The 18,821-nt window shown below is 42.4% G+C and overlaps 1 protein-coding gene across 1 annotated transcript in view; it reads right to left on the minus strand.

The window, feature by feature from the left end:
- LOC109310353 (protein phosphatase 1L) overlaps window positions 1-18,078 on the minus strand; it is a 40,067-nt gene extending 21,989 nt beyond the window's left edge. Inside the window, exon 1 of the mRNA XM_019535436.1 lies at window positions 18,033-18,078. Coding sequence (XP_019390981.1) covers window positions 18,033-18,078 — 46 coding nt within the window. The remainder of the gene's footprint in view (window positions 1-18,032) is intronic.
- Between the last annotated feature and the right edge of the window lie 743 nt (window positions 18,079-18,821).

Consider the following 18,821-nt stretch of genomic DNA (forward strand, 5'->3'; position numbering starts at 1 on the left):
CGTGCTGCAGATTGGGAGTGCACCGGCATGGTCCAGGGAGAAGGGTACTGCAGTTGGGAGTGAGGGGCAGCAGCAGGGCTGGGGGGCTGTGGCCTGGCAGCGACGAGCAACAGAATGGGCAGGGCACAGGCATATCATTGCCCCCCACAATCATATACCCTCCTCCCCCATGCAACAGATGTCCTCTTTTTTGAAACTGGAAATATGGTAACCCTAATGAATGTAGAGAACACGTTCTTGAATTACCCAATGGTTTTACTCTTTTGCTTGCCTGTGACATTAACAATTGCTTCAGAGGGCAGGATTCTTCGTTTATACAATATAAATACAGATATAGGGCTTATTCATCTGAACAGAATTACAGAATCAGAAACTAAAAGTGAAAAAACAGTATTAGGTAAATCAGAGACCAAAATATCCAATGGACATGGAATCAAAAAAAAGTGCCACATCAGACTTTCAAACTTCGTGTTTTGTACACTGCTGGAGGTTTAAGGACTCATTAATGAAGGCCACAGTACAAATGGTTGGAAGGGAATCCAGAAATGCAACAGAGGAAACAACATGGGAAGAGATGGCTAACCTCTTTAAATCAGTCAGGTTACCAGGGCTCCTGTTACTCAAGACCATCTGCTTGTAAAATGTAATAATGGCAAACAGAGATGTGTCATTACAGATGTGAGCATATCTTTCTAGAAAATGAGCTTTATTAATTTCCAATGCTTAAGGGATGAAGAGTAAAACAAATGCTGCAGAAAACTGAAGTCCACAAAGAGAAGAAAAGCTATGTATTATTTTTCTCCGTCAATATGATATAAGCAATAATCATATATGTAAGAACTATTTTTCTTGCTCGTCTTTGGGGACTGCAGACCAGCTGTCACAATGCTTTAAAGGGACAAATGAGAAGACAAGTTTGAGGAAATATACTACTGATTATTAAACTAAAAGAACATTCCTGACATTTACCTTAGATTACAGTGTGTTGTCCCGTTGATTCATTTTCACATCATCAAAACTCCTATTTCAGTACCATGTAATGGTGAATAAAATTAATTTCATGGTTGCATTCTTTTCTTTCCACATAGACTGGAAATTTCACCTCTGTTGACTAATTTGCATCTGATTATTCAGGAGGGTAAGGCTTCTACCCTCTCACATAATGGAGATTGACAAGGAAAGCTAGCCACAGCTGGGCAAGAGACAGTGATAGCCAGTCTTTTATAACTTTTCTGATCTTACTTATTTATAGAATGAAGGTAGCATAAATGGATCTTAGGAAACGCAAATGAACTCTAAACGTCTTTTATCTCTCTCTCTCACACAGTCATGCACACACATAGACATATACTATAATCAGACTGTGAGAGCTGCATGGAGCTAGCTGACAGCTCGTAGACAGATGGAGTTATGCAAGAGGTTCCTAATGGTGTTCTTTACAGATCTTGCCCTAAAGGGAATCTGAGCTCATTTCTTTAGTGATTAGATTTCTATCCTGCCCTGTTCAAAAGCAGCTCCTAATAAACCAAACCACACAGGACTCCCCGAACAACACCCAAACCCCAAGAATTCCAGCTCTTCTCTCTCCAGTCACTGTCTCCTTGCCCAAACTGCCACACAGGAAAACCTCTTGCCAAACCCAACCACTCCTTCCAACCAGGTATAAGAAATCTCCCCCACTCTTCCTTAAACTCCTTGCCCACCAGCATCACCTCACCCTGAGTGGAAATCTCCATCCCCCCTTGCCCAGCTTCCCCTCCAAGCCTGCACCCCCCTTTCCTGTAGCTGCCTTGCCCCAAAACACCCCCACACCCATGGGTAGATGCAGAATTTCATAAAGGGGAGTGCAGGGACGACAACCTAGACTGCAGGGGTGGCTGCACCCTCCCTCCCATCCCACCCACCATTTCTGTCTCCCCACTCATGGGCTGCAAGCACCAGGGCCCCAGGTCTCCTCAGCCAATCAGCGGAAACAAAAACGGTGTCAAGTTCAAAACCGCGGCTTTCACTTCCCTGCAGAGGAGCAAGCTGCAAGCAGGGCCCCTCCACCATTCAGTGGGCAGGTGGAGGGTGGGCAGGGGAATCAGCACAATTAAAGGTGCTGCCATGTATGTGACCAGGAGCACAGCTGGGCAGCCAGCACCCTGCAGGTAAGTCGGGGGGGGGAGGAGGAGGGGCATGGCAGGGAAGAGCGAGGCCCCCATGGCGAGGAAGGAAGTGAGGCAGGGGCTGGGACAGCGGTAGGCGCTGCCCAGACAGGGTGGTGCATGGCACCCTGGGGCCAGAAGTGGGATGGAGCCATGGGTGGCTCATCCAGGGGGCGTAGGAGAGTGGGGAGGGGGCACAGCTCCTTGCCACTGTGCATACCCCTGGGGGAGGCATGAGGGGCATGTGCCCCACCAGGCTCAGGGCCAGGGGCTGTGCCAGCCTCACCCCTCCCAGTGCCACCACCACCTGCCCTGCTCCTAGCCCTGGTCCCCCCTCTCGGTGGGAAGGGGCTGGTGCAGCTCCTGGCCCTGAGCCCACAGTGGGCAGCCTGCTCTTGCCCTGCACACAAATCCAGGAGGGCATGTGCCCCCCATGCCTCCCCTGGAGGGTGCACGCAGTGGCATGGAGAGGACAGAGAGGAAAGGATGGGGGGTTCTTTCTTGCTTCAGGGAATGGAAAAAAAGGTCCCTGGCTGCTGCTTGGATCCACCCCTGCCCACACCAGTGAATACACAGACTGAGCAATACTGCCAAGGCCAAGGGGTTCACAGATTCTCAGCCCTGCATGAGTGTTGCTGAAGCAAAATCTTTCCACTTACACTTTTTAAAAGCACAAATATGGAGACAGTCACAAGAAAAAAGCCAGCAGTGACACATTCCTGTTGTCAGCTGTGTCTTCAGGTGTCTGTGAATTAGGGTTTGAGCCTAAATGTTCTGGGGTCTTAAATCTAAATCCTCATAATGACAGCAACTTGCTGCATTCCTGTCCAAATCCAACAATGGTGAACAGTGTTTTGATGTTGCAATGCCTGTGGCTGATATAAATTATATAAATAAAATGGATAGTAATAAACAACTTCTGTTTACATGCACTGTGTTAGCTCTACAGGTTTATTTTTAACGCAAGGGTCTGCTCTGCACAGCTATGAACTGGAAATATTTCTTTATCATATAATTACATAATGTTTTTGTAGCTGACAAACAAATTGCAGAGCTAAGCGGGAATATCTTCCATTTATGCAGAAAACCTGCCAGCTTTTGTACATAAAAGGTAAGGAAATTACAATATATACAGAAAAAAACATCTTTTACAGCAACTCAAGGAGCCAACAAAAACCGGTTGCCTGCTACAGAGGTTTTTCAAAAGTCAAACAAAATTGTATTGAAGCTTGGGGCTATTTAAAATGATTAGGTAAGAAGGGCTAACAGTAACCTAGTGGACTGAGCGCCTCCGACCTGGACCTAAAACCAGATGCCCCCAACATATTGCAATAGTTCAACATTACTGGTCATGTCTATGTTATCCTACCGCCACAGCTCCATCAGTAGTAGTAAGGCTGGGAGTACCAGAACAGACACAAAACACTAGTGTTACTACACTGGGCCGACCTGCTGTGAGCAGATTCAGATGGCTCTGGTTACAACAGCATTTGCTTTGGGCACTCACTGCCTATTGGAGTATTCCCAATCACTGCCAGAAGAGATAACAGGAAGAAGAAAAAAAGAAACCAAAAAGCTAAGTGCAGATATAGCCTTCATATCTCACCTCTGCTACTAAAGGAATAATAAGCCTTACCTACATCTGTGAAGTGATTTGAAATCCATAGATAAGTGTTCCTTATTCCCGCTATTCATTTTTACTGCTTAAGTTGACAAGAATTTGCCAACTGTGCATAGTGTTAGAAACGCAACAATATTTTAGTTGAAATAACCCACTACAGGTTCAAATTAAAGCATGATACAAACAAGCTGCAAAAATATTCTACATTTAACAAGTAACATCTTTGCATCTCAATCACCAGTTCTGCAGCTCATTAGTAGGTTATAAACTGCTTGAGTGTGTGGCATGTTGCAATGTATTGTTCCATTAACACATTAATCACACTTCAATTGCAATGTCTGCCAAGGGCCAAACAGTCACCTTTCACTTCAATGAGAGTCCAAGCAAAGGTCAGGATAAAATATTTTCTACATTTGGAGTCCAATGAAAACCAAAATGAGAATGCTAAAATAAAGCACTTGTTACTGAAGATGCACCATCTGAAGTATTCATAAGATGGTTAAAATCAATACTAGGGCACCACCCAGTAAGAACACAGATGACTAAAGCACAGATAGACTAATCTGACTGACTGAAACAAAGGCTGTGGAAGGTTGCAAGACTAAATCTGTAGTGATAAATGAAGGATGCTAACTATTGTGGCCAGTGCAGTTGCTCATTTAAACTGTAATGTTGTGCACTAACTCTGAAGTCTCACTGAATCCCCTGCCTGAACAATAGTGATTATGTTTTAAATGTACAAAGCTCCTTTGGAATAAGAAAATGAAGGCAACAGACAACACCCTGGTGCCTCCATTTATTAAGTTCCTTACAATAGAGGTACAAGTGAAATAGTGCTAACAACCTGCAGGGGACTATGGGGTCCTGAACCTGCTAAATTCAGACAGCATCCTTGGTTCTCCACTGATGAAATAAAACAGCTTATTTGACTTTAGTAAAAGCTTTATACCATGTTTCACTGAAACACAAAGGTGAAGGTCAAGTATCCCATTAAAACTGAAAATAAAACTAAAACAGCTCGCTGAATCTAAAGGGTGAATGCAAAGTGGCCATTACAGTACGTGGGACATACAAACAGTACATAAGCTAGCATTGTCCACATGTCCCTCAAGCTTTTACTTTCATGGTATCACAGAACAAAGCAAGAATAGAAAATTTTGTAATTGGAAAGCTGATAGACAGCAATGCTTACCTGCTTGGTTTGACATTTGCACCTGTATATTCTGTAACTGAATTCACTGCCTCTTTTATGAACAAGTTTACCTTGGCATTCAACTAATACTGCTCTCTCACCTCTTTGCAATGCTATTGATAGGGTAGACGGGGCTCTTTAATCCTGGTTGGCAGCCCTTCTAGGAGTAGAGCTCTGACAGATGGACAAATGGACAATGTCCTTTGCTCTGGCACTTGCTGTAGCCAAGTTGCCTTTCCTTTGGATTAAGCCAGCAAGGCTGAGAGGGGGTACTGGTGCATGGGTACCTCAGTGTCTCCATATACACTGTCCAGGCTTTTTTTTACCCTAGAGAGGTCAATTCAGCTTTGCTTTATCTTTCAAGCAAGGATTACATTCAGTGAGCTGATGTCTCACTTGGCATAACTGTATTATCTCATGGGACAGACAGATGCCTGCTACTATAACATCTCCCCAAGGCTACATAGGTACAATGAAAAAGAATGCCATCAGGGTTACAAGAGCCCTCCTCGTAAGAAAAGTGCACAGGTAACGTTGCAGAGATTAGACACTGACAAAGTGAAATATTTAATAGATGCAATTTTTGTGTTGTACTGCAATTAAGTGTATAACTAAGAGTACAGTTTGACTGGTTATACGTGCTAAGTGAGAGAAGACGAACAAGAATAAGACAGAAGGTAATTTCCAACCTGATTTATGATAGCTCGTTTGCTTCAGTCTTTATCACAGTGCCTGAATGATGGCTGGGTTAGCATTAAGTCCCTGACCTCATGGTACAGCCTGCAGTTGCATGAGAAAGCAAACTTATTCTACTTTGTTTTCTTTTCCATCTATTTTTATTTCATTAATTTAACCTTGTATAGAGTTAGAAAACCATTTTCTGCTCTTGTCAGATGCCTCAGATTTAATATAATTGCACAGTGGAAAATTCCCAACATAAAGAGCCCCAAATTGAGAACACATGTTGTATTAGTCCCTGGATGCAGCTGGCTGAATAATGCCCCATAGAGCAGTTTAAAAAAAAACCCACTAGTAAATTTAAAACCTATGCCACACTGGCTGTATAGACAGATGCTTTTAATACAAGGTAAGATTACTAAAATTAGAAGTCAGAGTCAAACAATGCAAATGATAAAAGTCAAGGTTGCTATGGCTTTAGTGGGTTTAATTCATATAACCAATTTATCTAAACCAAAGTTCACCCAAATAGAAGAAATGTAAAAGTAAACTACATACTACAGGCAAGAGTCTGCTCTCATGATGAGGGGTTCCACCTTGCTTAACTTGGAGCTGGGTCAGATCCTGTGTGTACACCACATGGTTTGGGAAATCTGTCGTAAGATTCCTTGTCATGGGGTCCACGGTTCACTTCCAGGCTTAGCAGTAACTGGTCCCAAAAGTTTGGGAAGCACTGCTCTATGGGCCATTACTTTTGACTTCAAAGGTGCCCAGGTACCTAAAATTCTGCTTTTTGGAAGTGCCTTAATCTGAACAGCAGTCCTGAAACAGTCATAGATTTCATAGACATCAGGACTGGAAGGGACCTCAGAAGATCATCGACTCCAGCCCCCCACCCAAAGGGCAGGAAGTCAGCTGGGGTCATAGGATCCCAGCAAGATAAGCATCCAATTTGATCCTGAAGGTATTCAATGTAGGTGCTTGAACCACCTCCGCTGGCAGACTGTTCCAGACCTTGGGGGCTTGGACAGTAAAGACATTTTTCCTTATGTCCAGCCTGAAACGGTCTTGCAGTAGTTTATGACCATTCAACCTTGTCATCCCTTGGGGCGCTCTGGTGAACAAACGTTCCCCCAGATCCTGGTGGTCACCCTGATAAACTTATAGGTGCCCATCAGATCACCCCGAGCCTGCGCTTTTCCAGGTTAAAGAGCCCCACGGCGCTCAGCCTGTCGTCGTAAGGTCTGTTGACCTCAGACCTCAGAGCAGGGACCACAACCTCCTCCTGTCTAGCTGACAGCCTGCATCACTAGGTTACAGATTCATTTTCCTTCCTGGGCCCTCCGCCTGGGCCAATGCATCTTAAATTTGTTTGTGCACAGTGGTACAGCTGCAACAGGACGAGTGGAGAATGAGCCAACCCAAAAAAGCCAACATCCAAGTGGAGAGGGTATTCTCTTCAGGAGGTGCAGTATGTGGGCTTGAACCCCTCTGGTGGAGAAGGGAATTCAGGCCTCCTACGACCTGATCAAGCCACTCCACCACTAGGGTGTTATAAAAAATGAGAGTGGGTCCTGCTCGCTTCTTTGAAAGAATGAATGGCAGAGGCACCCACCTTCAGAAGAGGATTCTGGATAGTGAAGGAAGGTAACTAGACCACCTAGAGGGGTATTTATCTCTTTCAGAAATACCCTTGTCCTCAGTTTTTCTATTAGCTGGCTTAGGTGGCTCCCTGCCCAGCATGCTGCCAGTTTTGGATCCACCCCAGCTGCCTAATCTTTCATGTACTGTTAAGGAAGCCAAGGCACCTAACTGAGGGCTCTGGATGACTTTAATAGAGGCCAGATGCCCAAGAGTCAAGCACTGTAGAGATTACCTTTAATGATTCCAGATCCTTAACTGGACCTGGCCCTTCACTGGTTTACAGAGAATGAGTTTTGGTTGTTAAACTGTTCTACAAGCATCCACGTACTTAAGGAAAAAAAATCAACCGTCCCTTACAACAGGCTCAACAATTAGCTGCCTCAGCAGAAAGGCTCATGTTGGAATGGTTCTGCAGCCTACCATGCTGTACGAGGTTCCCTCCAGGGATGCTGGAGGAGCAGTGCATAAATATATGTTGCAGTCTGGCCCACCTTATAAAGAAAAATCCTGACAAACTAAGAACTGCAGTTTGTTGTCATGGCAACTAATGTGCCATAAAATTACTATGATCAAATAACTGAGACCAGTAGTACTCTTTTAACAGGCTTCCTATGCAGTTTGCTCAATATTCTCTTTATTGCTGTTCTGCAGTCCTTTAATTTCCAAAGCTGTAGAAAAAGTACAAATGGCCATGCTTGTTTTAAGTGAAGTAAAACAACCCCAAACCACCTTAGTATCTACTCATGCTCTCAGGATGTGTAACATCCTCCAACAGAAGTCTCAGGACCAGCCTGATTTCTTCCACCACAAGTCTTTTTTTCTCTTTCCTCAAGTTCTGCTGTCTTCCGAACCAACAAGTCTCCTTCTCCAACTTAAGTGCATTGTGTACTTGCAATCCCAGGTGCCTTATCATAACTTTTGGCTCTTTCTCAAACTCTCTTCTCCTTCACTATGCTGAGCCCAGAATATCACCACTTTCTCCCTCTCCCTTCTCATCCCTTTGCTCATCACAGGCAAATGCTTCTTACCTGATCTCATTCAGCCCATTCATTTGGTCCAGTGACCCCATCCTATCTGCTGATCCCTCTTGGATCCATTCTTATCCTTTTCTGTACTCTTCTCTGGAAGCTGTCACTCCTCTGGCTCTTTCTGTCACGTCCCTCCTCCCCCTAACACAAGCATGCTTTAATTTCTCTCATCTTCTCCCATCACTGACCCCAGCTATTTCTCTATGCTCCTGAACATGGTACTTACAACTGTTGCCCAGAACATCTGTACCCCAAATGCATCTTCTCCAGTCCAGTTTCTTCTCCTTGTACTCTGGTGAATCTGCTCTCACCAGTCTCTAATAACTTCACCTTTCCCCTGCCCATGATAAATGCTATCTTGCCTGACTCGTATTCATTCAGTGCAAGGATCCTTTTCTCAGACCCCAAATTCCTCCTACGTTAGCTTTCTCTGAACACCACCAGTGGTCTCCTCTCAGCTACACCAAATATACCTGTCATTTCTGTTTGATATCCAAAAGCTGACTCCTGCTTCTAATCAACGAAAGATGTCAGCTCCATTGGGCCTCTGTTAAATTTTCAGACAAGTGGCTATTTTCTATACATATTTGCAAAGTAATGTTGGGAGACGCTCTCATATTTGCAAAGTAATGTTGTTATTCTCTCTCAAATCACCCTTAAAACTCCTTTTCCAATGATGAATAAAAAACCTGACTACCCTTAAGGCTGCAGCATGCCAAGACTGGGCCTTATTATGGTCACCAGTACAGTCTTACTGTTCTAGTGACTGTATTTGTCCATCATCTCCTCTTTTAGACTCTGACTGTAAACTCTTCAGGGAGGATCTCATCTTTGCTCCCAGAACAGCACCTAGTACAGCGGCATAAAGGCCCTTGACTAGGATGTCCTGGTGATATGGCAATACAAATTAGGACAGTAAGTGAAATAAAGGCAGAAAGGTTACTCGTATTATATGGTAGACTTAGCAACATGGAAGCAGGAATATAAAACAAGATTGCAGAAGAGGTGGAGGTTAGAATTGGTAAGGCACTGACCATGCCTTTGGGCTACCGTGTGCTAGGAAAGAGTAAGTGGGTTATGACTGAAGTTTCTTTAGGGAGAGGTGCTTGAACATGAGAGAAGATTTTTCTGAGTGGTCTCCCAAAAGGAGGGAGTGGGAGAATGAGAAAGAAATGAGTGGAAGCTGTGAGGAAGAAATCACAGCAGAGGATTTCTGAGAAATAAGATGCTGAAAGAAGCTGTGAAGGCACCTGAAAAAACTCCCAACACACCAGCAATATTTTATTATTATGAGACAGAATGCAAGGGTTAGGATATAAAAAGAGACAAGAAAAAAAGGAATATGCTGAAACATAGAAGAATTATACTGGTTTGGAAGATAAAGATGGAACAGTATTTATATTGCTGAACTGGGGATAACTTCTTGAAAAAGCCTTCTAAACAAACCAGAAAAAAATCTCTCTACTGTACACAGAATAAGCTCCAAGGAGATTGGCACCAAAAGAACCCCCACAACCTCCCCACAAAAACCTCTCAGTGCAGCCTGCTTACAGACTACATTCTCCACTACAACTCGTGAAATGTATTTCAGATAACCAGTTTCTGCATTAGTTGAGGTCTTCACTGTGTATAGCTGCAACTGTTTACATCAGATGATGATTACAGAAAAATCTGCAAATGAATGAAAAAGGAAATCTCTTGCTAAGGTTTCCCAGTGATCTTTAGTTATGTAGAGATAGTATAAACCTGTATAAATCATCAGGAAAACAGTGATTCACATACAAACAGCAAATGGCTGTATTATAAAAATATTCAGAAACAGGCACTCTGGAAAATACAGAGTGGTGTATAAACAGCATTTTTGCGAGCTATACATGTGAAGACTTTTGCTTCACTTCCAAGAAGATTTGGGACTTAGCACATATGGACGCATATCTCCAATGGAAGAAGAAAGGGGTCTGCTTAAAAGAAGACGATCTTGGTATTTTTGTATTGGTTGATAAAACCATAGTCAACTATACTGATATCTAGTTTTCAGTCCCTGACATTATATTTGCTTTTCTTTTATTGCCACTTGACTCCTGCATTGCTGTTCTCGACTGCCTAAAGGCCAAGAGAAACATAAGAATTGCTGTTACTCTATTAAATGCTAAATCCAAGTATTGATAAAAGCTGTCAACAACAATATTTATTATTTTTGGCTGTATTGCCACTTCAGAGTCTTCATTATCCTTATGTATCCCCAAAACACCTGTGGTTATATTATGCAGTTAATAAAAAAAACAACTAAAAACCCAGCATCACTGGAGAAGTGGAAAATAATCCATTTTGTAATTCTCCTCTGAAAAGATCATCACATCATGCAAAATGTTTACTCCTGGGTCTTATGCCTCCAGTGAGAATCTTGCAGAAACTTTTCTAGTGCTTAAGATATTTTGATAATCAGAGGCACCTGTAGATTTGGGTGCCTTGAGGGTTTTTATACCCCACTGCATTTGTGCCAACTCCACAACCTGAAACATCCAAGCTAGATGCTGTCCATAAACAGGACCCAACAAATCTCTTAACCTCCAATTACTTATAAAAAGTTCAAAAGTTCCCCCTTCCTTTCCACCCCCTAAATTTAGAAAGTATCCCAGAAGAGGCAGCGGACAAAGGAGAAATGAGTTCCCACACAATACGTACTAGACAAAACACCTGATTACTGAAATGCTCTAACTCAGAAGGAAAATGGGTTCAGGAGAAAGAAGATTCTGTACACTGATAATTTCACAAGCAAAACTACAAGGCAAGTGCTTTTTTCCTTTCTAAAGATACCATCAATGCAGATTCTCCCTGCAGGAAAGTTGGTGCGTCTACATGAGACACTCAATGCTCATTGGATTAATTCTACTGCACATTAGCACAACTGGCAAAAACCATGCCAATGTGCAGTAGATTAGTCCAATGGGCATTAAGCATCACACAAAATGTTTTTATTTGCATTAATGCACAGTAATGCCCATTACAGCACATTAAGTTCAATACCTGTTATTAGTATTACAGGTATGATAGATACAGGTATAAGTATTACAGGTACTAAACTTAATGCACCGTTATGGCACATTAATGAACATGTAGACGTGCCCACAGGGCAGCTCAAGGAATGCTGCAGTAGATGCTGTGATGAATGTACCAACAGGCAGCGTGAAAAACAAATGCAAAAAAATTTACAGGAGTAGGTCTTTCTACTTATTTAAGAGGAGGATAAGACACCTCAGGTACAGGTTTAATGCAAAATATACCTGAATTGTGCATCCAACCAACAAGACAGTTTAAGCTGCTCATATTGTAGAAACATGCTCTGTAGAGAGACTGAAAGTAGAATTCTTTCTAGAGCCTGAAGCCATGCACCAGTGCTTTATAAATGTGTGGAAATGGGACAATGCAGTAGCTGCATGTGTAACTGTGATTGTAACATTCCTGGGAAGGCTGCAGAAGACTGAGCCATCAAAAGAAACAGAACAGTGATTGGGCTTTCTCACATTTTTCATATACTCCAAGTGTAATCCCTGGGACTATTCCTTTTGACTACATGGAAAAAAGGCTTCAGGGCAGGTATAGAGTGGAAGTTGATAGGAGAAGAAGCTCAAAGGCTGAGTTCTATCTATTACTATCCCTGAAAAAATGGCAGGTGAGCCCATGGCACTGCTTTATAAAATGCGGTATAACATACCTCAACCTATAGAGTCTGACACTTAGCACTTACTACTCTACCCATGCATGACAGGGTCACTGATATTCAGCACATTATCTTGCATTGGACAAAATAGACCATGCTGAGCCCCATGCTCCTATTGCTACATGACTACCTGTATCAAAGCACCCTGTAGTACATGGTAATCACCTCTGTAACTACTGTGTCCACCTATCTGTAGAGACTTTTGTGACAATGGATCAGAGGCTGTATTAGCAGAATTGATACAATCCCACATGGAAGTTTTTGCCACCAAGTGTCCTTTTGCCACCACAGCCAGAGCTGTCTCTAGGGGTGTGTGGGGCCCAAGGCATATCAGCTTGTGTGGGGCCCAGAGTGCACTGGTGAGCGCTCGGAGCTGGCGGAGGGGGGGTGGGGAGGAGGGAGAGGGAGTGGCACTTAGCAGTGGCCACGGAGGAGCCTTTACAGCACTGTCTGTGGGCAGTCACCCCCTGGGATGGCTCTGACCATAGCACACTACATTGCTCCTTGTACTCAAACACTCCGTTTATGTCACTGCAACTAATTAATCTTTCAGTAAGAAAACCTGATCATTCGAAATTCTCATCTGTACACTGGCTGGTTTCTGTTCCCTGCCCTGATGTGTTGGTTTGGCCTGCATGTGTTCAGCATGCTCTTGCTGCACAGCACTCAGTGCACTGGCTTGTGGCTTTTTCAGAACAGCTTTAGGCTGATGTGGACCAACGTGAAACAGAAACAAAACTCCAAGCAGGAGAAGGTGGGCTACACTGCGGGCCACACTGGGCCTGTCTACGTGTTCATAAATGCGCCTTTGCTACTGCTCATTAAGGTTAGTCCTCTAATATAAGGTACTACATAAAGGTGCATGTCTTGTGTAGACATACCCACTAAGTTTTAAGACAACTTTTTCATAAGCCTTAAATCCTTCAAGAAGCAGAGAAAGGTCGACCAAGGCACTCCACATATCCACATGAAAGCATACTTCTCAGATCAAAAAAGTTTCTGGGAAGAGAACCAGCTCAGCTATGAAATCCACTGATTGCCATTTACTGCAGCAAAATAAAAAGAATGAGGGAGTGCTTCTGTCTATGAAAGGCAACGTTATCCCCAGAAGAAGTCCTACAACACTAGCTAAGTGAGAAATACTCCATCCAGCACAGTGTTGTTTAACTTGCACTGTAGAGGATTAAGAGACACCAGGCAGGCAAAAATATTTTCTCATGATCACATGGTACTTCATTTAAAATTGGTAACAGGCTGGCATATTAAAAAGTTCCAGATGACATTCTTCCTCGATTAAGCAGCCTGGATGCAGAAAACCGTGCAGTGGAGAGAAAAAGAACGAATGTGGGTTAGACTACAGCAGGTGAAGCAGGCCCCCTTTAAACCTGGGAATACTGGTGACAGCTTGGAAAGAAATGCCTTACAAAACATTTGCAGTGTTAAACCGACAAAGGAGTTTTTGACATGGCAATGAACGAACACCAATATTAACAACAACAATAATGATGACAAAGAGAAGAAATCTATTGAGGATGAAACTGGAAACAATGATGTAGAAATGAACAGAGGCACATGGCTTTGAAAAGTGCCTGCTCTGGTTCCAAAGCCAGACCATCACAGAGGGTCACAGTTATTTGTTCTGCATTTCATGAGAAGCGGATTTACAGTCTCTTCCCGCACACAGACATAGACTGGACATATTTAACTCAGTATGTCCTTTCAGCTTTCCCAGTGGGTGTTTGCCTAGGTTCTCTACTGACTTTGGTAAGGTTATCAGGCCTTTTATTTAAATACTGCCTCACTTAAGGCTCTGAGGTTTTAAATTTTGGTCCATGGTGTGCTAACCTGTGTCCCAATCAGTCCTTTATTCAAACATATTTTATATTCTTTTATACTGGCGAATCAAGCCTGTAATATCAGTATCTTCAAGCTGAATGCAAAGGGAAAACCCCTCAATCAGATGCTTTTGGAAAATACAAATTCCATTTGGTTAAATTACTGATGTACCATTTCCTAACTGCTTTTATGATTTTTGGCACAAGATGAATGCAGGGCTACCACATAAACTGCATGTAAATGCAGAAGAGACTGGGAATAAGGAAAGCTGGTATTCTTTTGGCTGGACTAAAGATGAACTTTCCCCCTCTTTCAGTAGTGCTCAAGCATGAAGTCACGCCATAATTAAGCAAGACCTAATATTTTCAAGCTTCAATAATTGCCCAAAGATGATAGATTTACATAGAGTGGAAAAACTGGAACAGACTTGTAAGTACACTTGTGCTTTAGTGCCAAGCCATGGTACATGCTTTTTCCCTTCATAATAATTATACACTCCACGGTTAAATTGATCTTGGAAGGATTTTAGATCCTAACTACTAAATGTAAAGTAGTTTCTGAGCCAGATACACAGTAATATCCTTATTATTATGATAGTTATTTTTTATATTAATTTCCTTTTAGCTCAACCTTGGTTGTCCTAGACCTGACATGTAGGTCTTTGATTTCATAGATTTTCATAGATTTCATAGACATTAGGAGCTGGAAGGAACCTCATGAGATCATCAGGTCCAGCCCCACCCACCACAGTTGATTTCCTTGATTGCTCTACCCGAGGCTCAGGTAGAATATGTAAGCACCAAACACAATGTAGAGCACAGCATGTACAAAATGCAGGACTACGCAAAAGCGCTAGAAATCTGCAAAGGAAGAAAGTGCCCCAGCATCCTAGTAGCCAGGCACAAGGGATAGAAAGAAAAGAAAGAGGACACAAAATTACCTGTCAGGCCACAAACATAGCAAGGCAGGAGTGTTATCTGAAAATCAAGTGGCTCTCCATTTCAAACAGACTGAAGGCCTCTCCTTTAACTTCTCATTTCTAGCAACTGCATTTCCCTGTTGTGCTCTATAGAGTTGCACATGTAAGTGGAAATGATTCATTCTGAAGTGCTTCCAAACAGTAGCCGTTTCCCTGAGAATTATTTTTGGAGTGCTTCAAGGGTGTGTATATCTGTCTGCTCACCCCCTGAAGCGCTTCAAATGTTATGCCTGTCCATACCTTTTGTGTTCTGTTTCTTTGCTAGCTTCTGATCTATGACAATTTTTTCCTGCTCGCAGTGAAACTTCTCAAGCCAGCCTAGTGTCATAATGCAAGGGACTTCATCCAGACTTTTGAAAAGTCCAAATTAATTAAGTTTACCAGTTCTCCCTCATCCACTATTTTTACTGACATGTTTAAATAATTCTTCTATAATTTTCCTTTGCAAAATCCATGCTGGTTAGATTCAATCATGTTACAACCTTCAAAGCAGTATATAATTTCACTTTTAATTACTGTAACAAACAGTTTCCCAGGAGTTCAAGTTCATGGTCTCTAATTTCCTGAGTACTCCTAGTGTTATTTAAAGTTGTAAGTACATTTGCCACCTTCCAGTTCCCTAGTACAACTGTGATTTCTAAACAGATTACAAACTGTTGTCAGCAGTTTAGCTATTTATTTATTTCAGTACCTGCATTTTCCAAAATTAGCCGCACGTCCCTTTTCTTTTAATTAAAAAAAAATGAAGATAGCTGTTTTTCTTTGCTTAAAAATAAAACTGACTACAGTTAAACATATATTTTGTGAATTCAAGATCTTTTTATTACCCTAGTCATTATCATAACATCTTGTTTTCCCACGAAGCTGAGACAATTCTACCTGCAAAATAATTCAGAAAGTAATGCCAAAATATTCAAAAAGTACATATTCAGGATCTTTGAGTCAGTGTGACTTCTACTATGAAACAATTCCAAGATGACCAAATAAATGTATTCTTATAGGATTTTATATTTATCATGAAATAATTGCATAGGCTGTTATTATAAAGGATTATACAGTGGATTCCTCTTATTGGAATCACTTTGAGAAATGGTGATTTGATTCTATTAACTGGCTGATTCCATTAAAAAGGAGACCTGTTTTCTTAAGAACACAGATACTCACTCCTCCCTGACAGCCCCCAGGTCCTACTTGTGCCTCTCACTCTCCCCCCACAGCCCTGCTGGTACCCCTTGCCCCCTCCCCCAGCCCCTGCCAGAGGAGCCCCATGGCTGTCAGGGCTATGGGGCCCAGGACCCAGGTCCACAACCCCCTTCCTCCAGCAGGATTTGGCAGCTGCTGCAGTGGAGCGAAGCCCGGCTCCCCACCTGCTGCTGCCTGATGTGGGCTTGTGCGCAGGGGTGGGGCTAGCTCTCCAGTGTGGTGCACAGTCCTGGAGGCGCCGGCGGGGGGGACACACACCTCCCAGATCTATGCATGGAGTGGAGGTGGGGGCGAGTGTGGCCACCCGCGGCGCTGGCCCACTTCCCACTAGGGCCCCAGTCCTGTCCAACTCCCTCCCTCCCTCCCTATGGGGACTCAATTTCCCCACCCTGCATTTACCTGCAGACGCTGCTCTCCAGGCTGCCTGGGGCCATGTACATGCACATGCACTTGATGCCCCCTGCATGACCGCCCTCCTCCCCCCCGCCCCCTGCAGCCTGGAACTCTGTTGGCCTGCAGGGGACTTGTCGCAAGACTGCAAAATCCCTGGGCTTCCCCGGTAAAGTCACTCCAAAAACCGAAAATTGTGATTCTAATACGAGTGATTTTTACATGTAATCTACAAATGGTTTTGGTTTTCCCATATTGATTCAAATAAGCGGCTGATTCTATTAACTAGTTATTCTATAAAGCAGAATCCACTGCAGTTCTATATTTCCATACAGATAGTTTTTTATGATTGTTCTTATACTCAACTACTCTGTAAGGGACAAGTTAATCCCTGTCATAATTTGCTATTATAAATTAACTGGGAACGATTACGGAGTTTATACAGAGTGTCAAATTTCAAAGTCTGCAGTCCACACACTCTGCGTCTCAGGAAAGAATCTAAAAATTGTTTTCCAGGTCCAAAAACAACAGCTGGGAAATAACAAAAACCTTCTGGTGACATTAAGTTTTGTGTGTCAAGTCAGGAAAGTTAATTACTGAAAAATGGAACCACTTCTGAGCAGCCTCTCCATCTTCTAGACTGTTCCTGGTATTGCCTCATCAATACAGTACAGCTCTCACCACACAAAAAATGGATGGCACTTCCATCTTCACGCTAGCTCAAAACACTGTGATTAATTTCTCCCTCTCTTATGAAAAAAGATAATTTTAATACAAAAGGGAACTTCAGAACAGTTAAAAAAATGTTCACCCTGGCCTTGCTACCATATATAGCTTTACGTGAGTACTATACAATGATTTAATTTACTGGACTGGAAAATGTTTTGTAGCTGTATTTTTTTAAATTGTTACTGAGAATATTCGGTCTCCATTTTTGGTACAGTACACATTCAGGATATAGGTGATAGAGCAGATCAAGCAAGCAGAGGTTGGCTTTTGTAGAACCTTAGTCCCACAGCTTTAGAAAGCTTTGCATATGTTAACCAGCAACTTGAATGTCACCTGGAAAGCCCACTATCAGCCAGTGCCGAGCACAAGTGAAATGTATTTCAGATAACTAGATTCTGCATTAGTCGAGGTCTTCACTGTATAGCTGCAACTATTTACATCAGATGATGATTATGGAAAAAAATCTGCAAATGAATGAAAAAGGAAATCTCTTGCTAAGGTTGCCCAGTAATCTTTAGTTATGTAGAGGTAGTATAAATCTGTATAAATCATCAGGAAAGCAGTGATTCACATACAAGCTGCAAATTGCTGTATTATAAAAATATTTGGAAACAGGCACTGTAGAAAATAATACAGAGTAGTGCATAAACAGCATTTCTGCAAGCTATACATGTGAAGACTTCTGGTTGGAACTATATTCCTATAAGCTCTAATAAACTGTTCAATAATCCACACAGCAGCCCCAAACAAACTAAATCCCTATCATGTAGTAACATGAAAGTTTGGGCTTAAAATAAAGTTCAAAATATGACTCAGTTTTAAAAAGCAAAACAACCCCCCCGTATCCCACACTTTGCTTTTTACCTTTCAGATTCACTCTCTTTTCTACTAGCTCTAGTGAAAAGGCCATTTTTCCCTGTTTTTTACACTTTATATTACAGAACTAACCCAAGGGAGAAAGCAAGACCTTATTACACAGTAAATAAAATTATATATTGTATTCTAAAGAGTTATACAAAGGCAAGGGGAAGAATTCAGGCTGACTTTAGAACAGCAAAAGAAGAGAGAGAGAGAGAAATCTTTTAAGATGCCGGCATGACAGCTACTTGCTAAATATAAAGTCCATTCAAACACAAACTATGCCTTAAAACCTCTGAGCGCCAGCCCTTTCAGAAATAAACAAACTGGGACACATTAAGATGGAGATCTCTGTTTTCAGCAGGCATAACAGTTTTAGGTGCCTTTATTCCCAATGACCATTTGAAACACCTGAAATTAAAACATTTATTCAGGGGCCAGGATTCCTCTCTAGAACACGCAGAAATTAAAATGGACTTAACAGGAATGCAAGGTGCTCTTGACCTATAGAGTAGTGATTCTCAATCCAAGTGTTGAGGCACCTTGGGGTACCACAGGGTGGCGTACAATATTAGCATTGTTAGATGTGCAAACATCTACACATAATCCCAAGATAGACCCAGGAATTTCAAAGAAGAAACCATAATGTCCAAACATTTTGACCTGTTGTGGTCTTTCTGAATTCTCTGCAATAGAAGAATTGCTCTATTATTTTTCCATAGTCAAGAAATGAGTGAAAGGTATGGGATGCCTTGAGTTTAACAAGATTGGGAACCAGTGCTCCAGGGGCCTCAG

This window comes from Crocodylus porosus, unplaced genomic scaffold (genome assembly GCF_001723895.1).
Source record: "Crocodylus porosus isolate Cpor-Errol unplaced genomic scaffold, CroPor_comp1, whole genome shotgun sequence".
Classification (NCBI taxonomy): Eukaryota; Metazoa; Chordata; order Crocodylia; family Crocodylidae; genus Crocodylus; species Crocodylus porosus.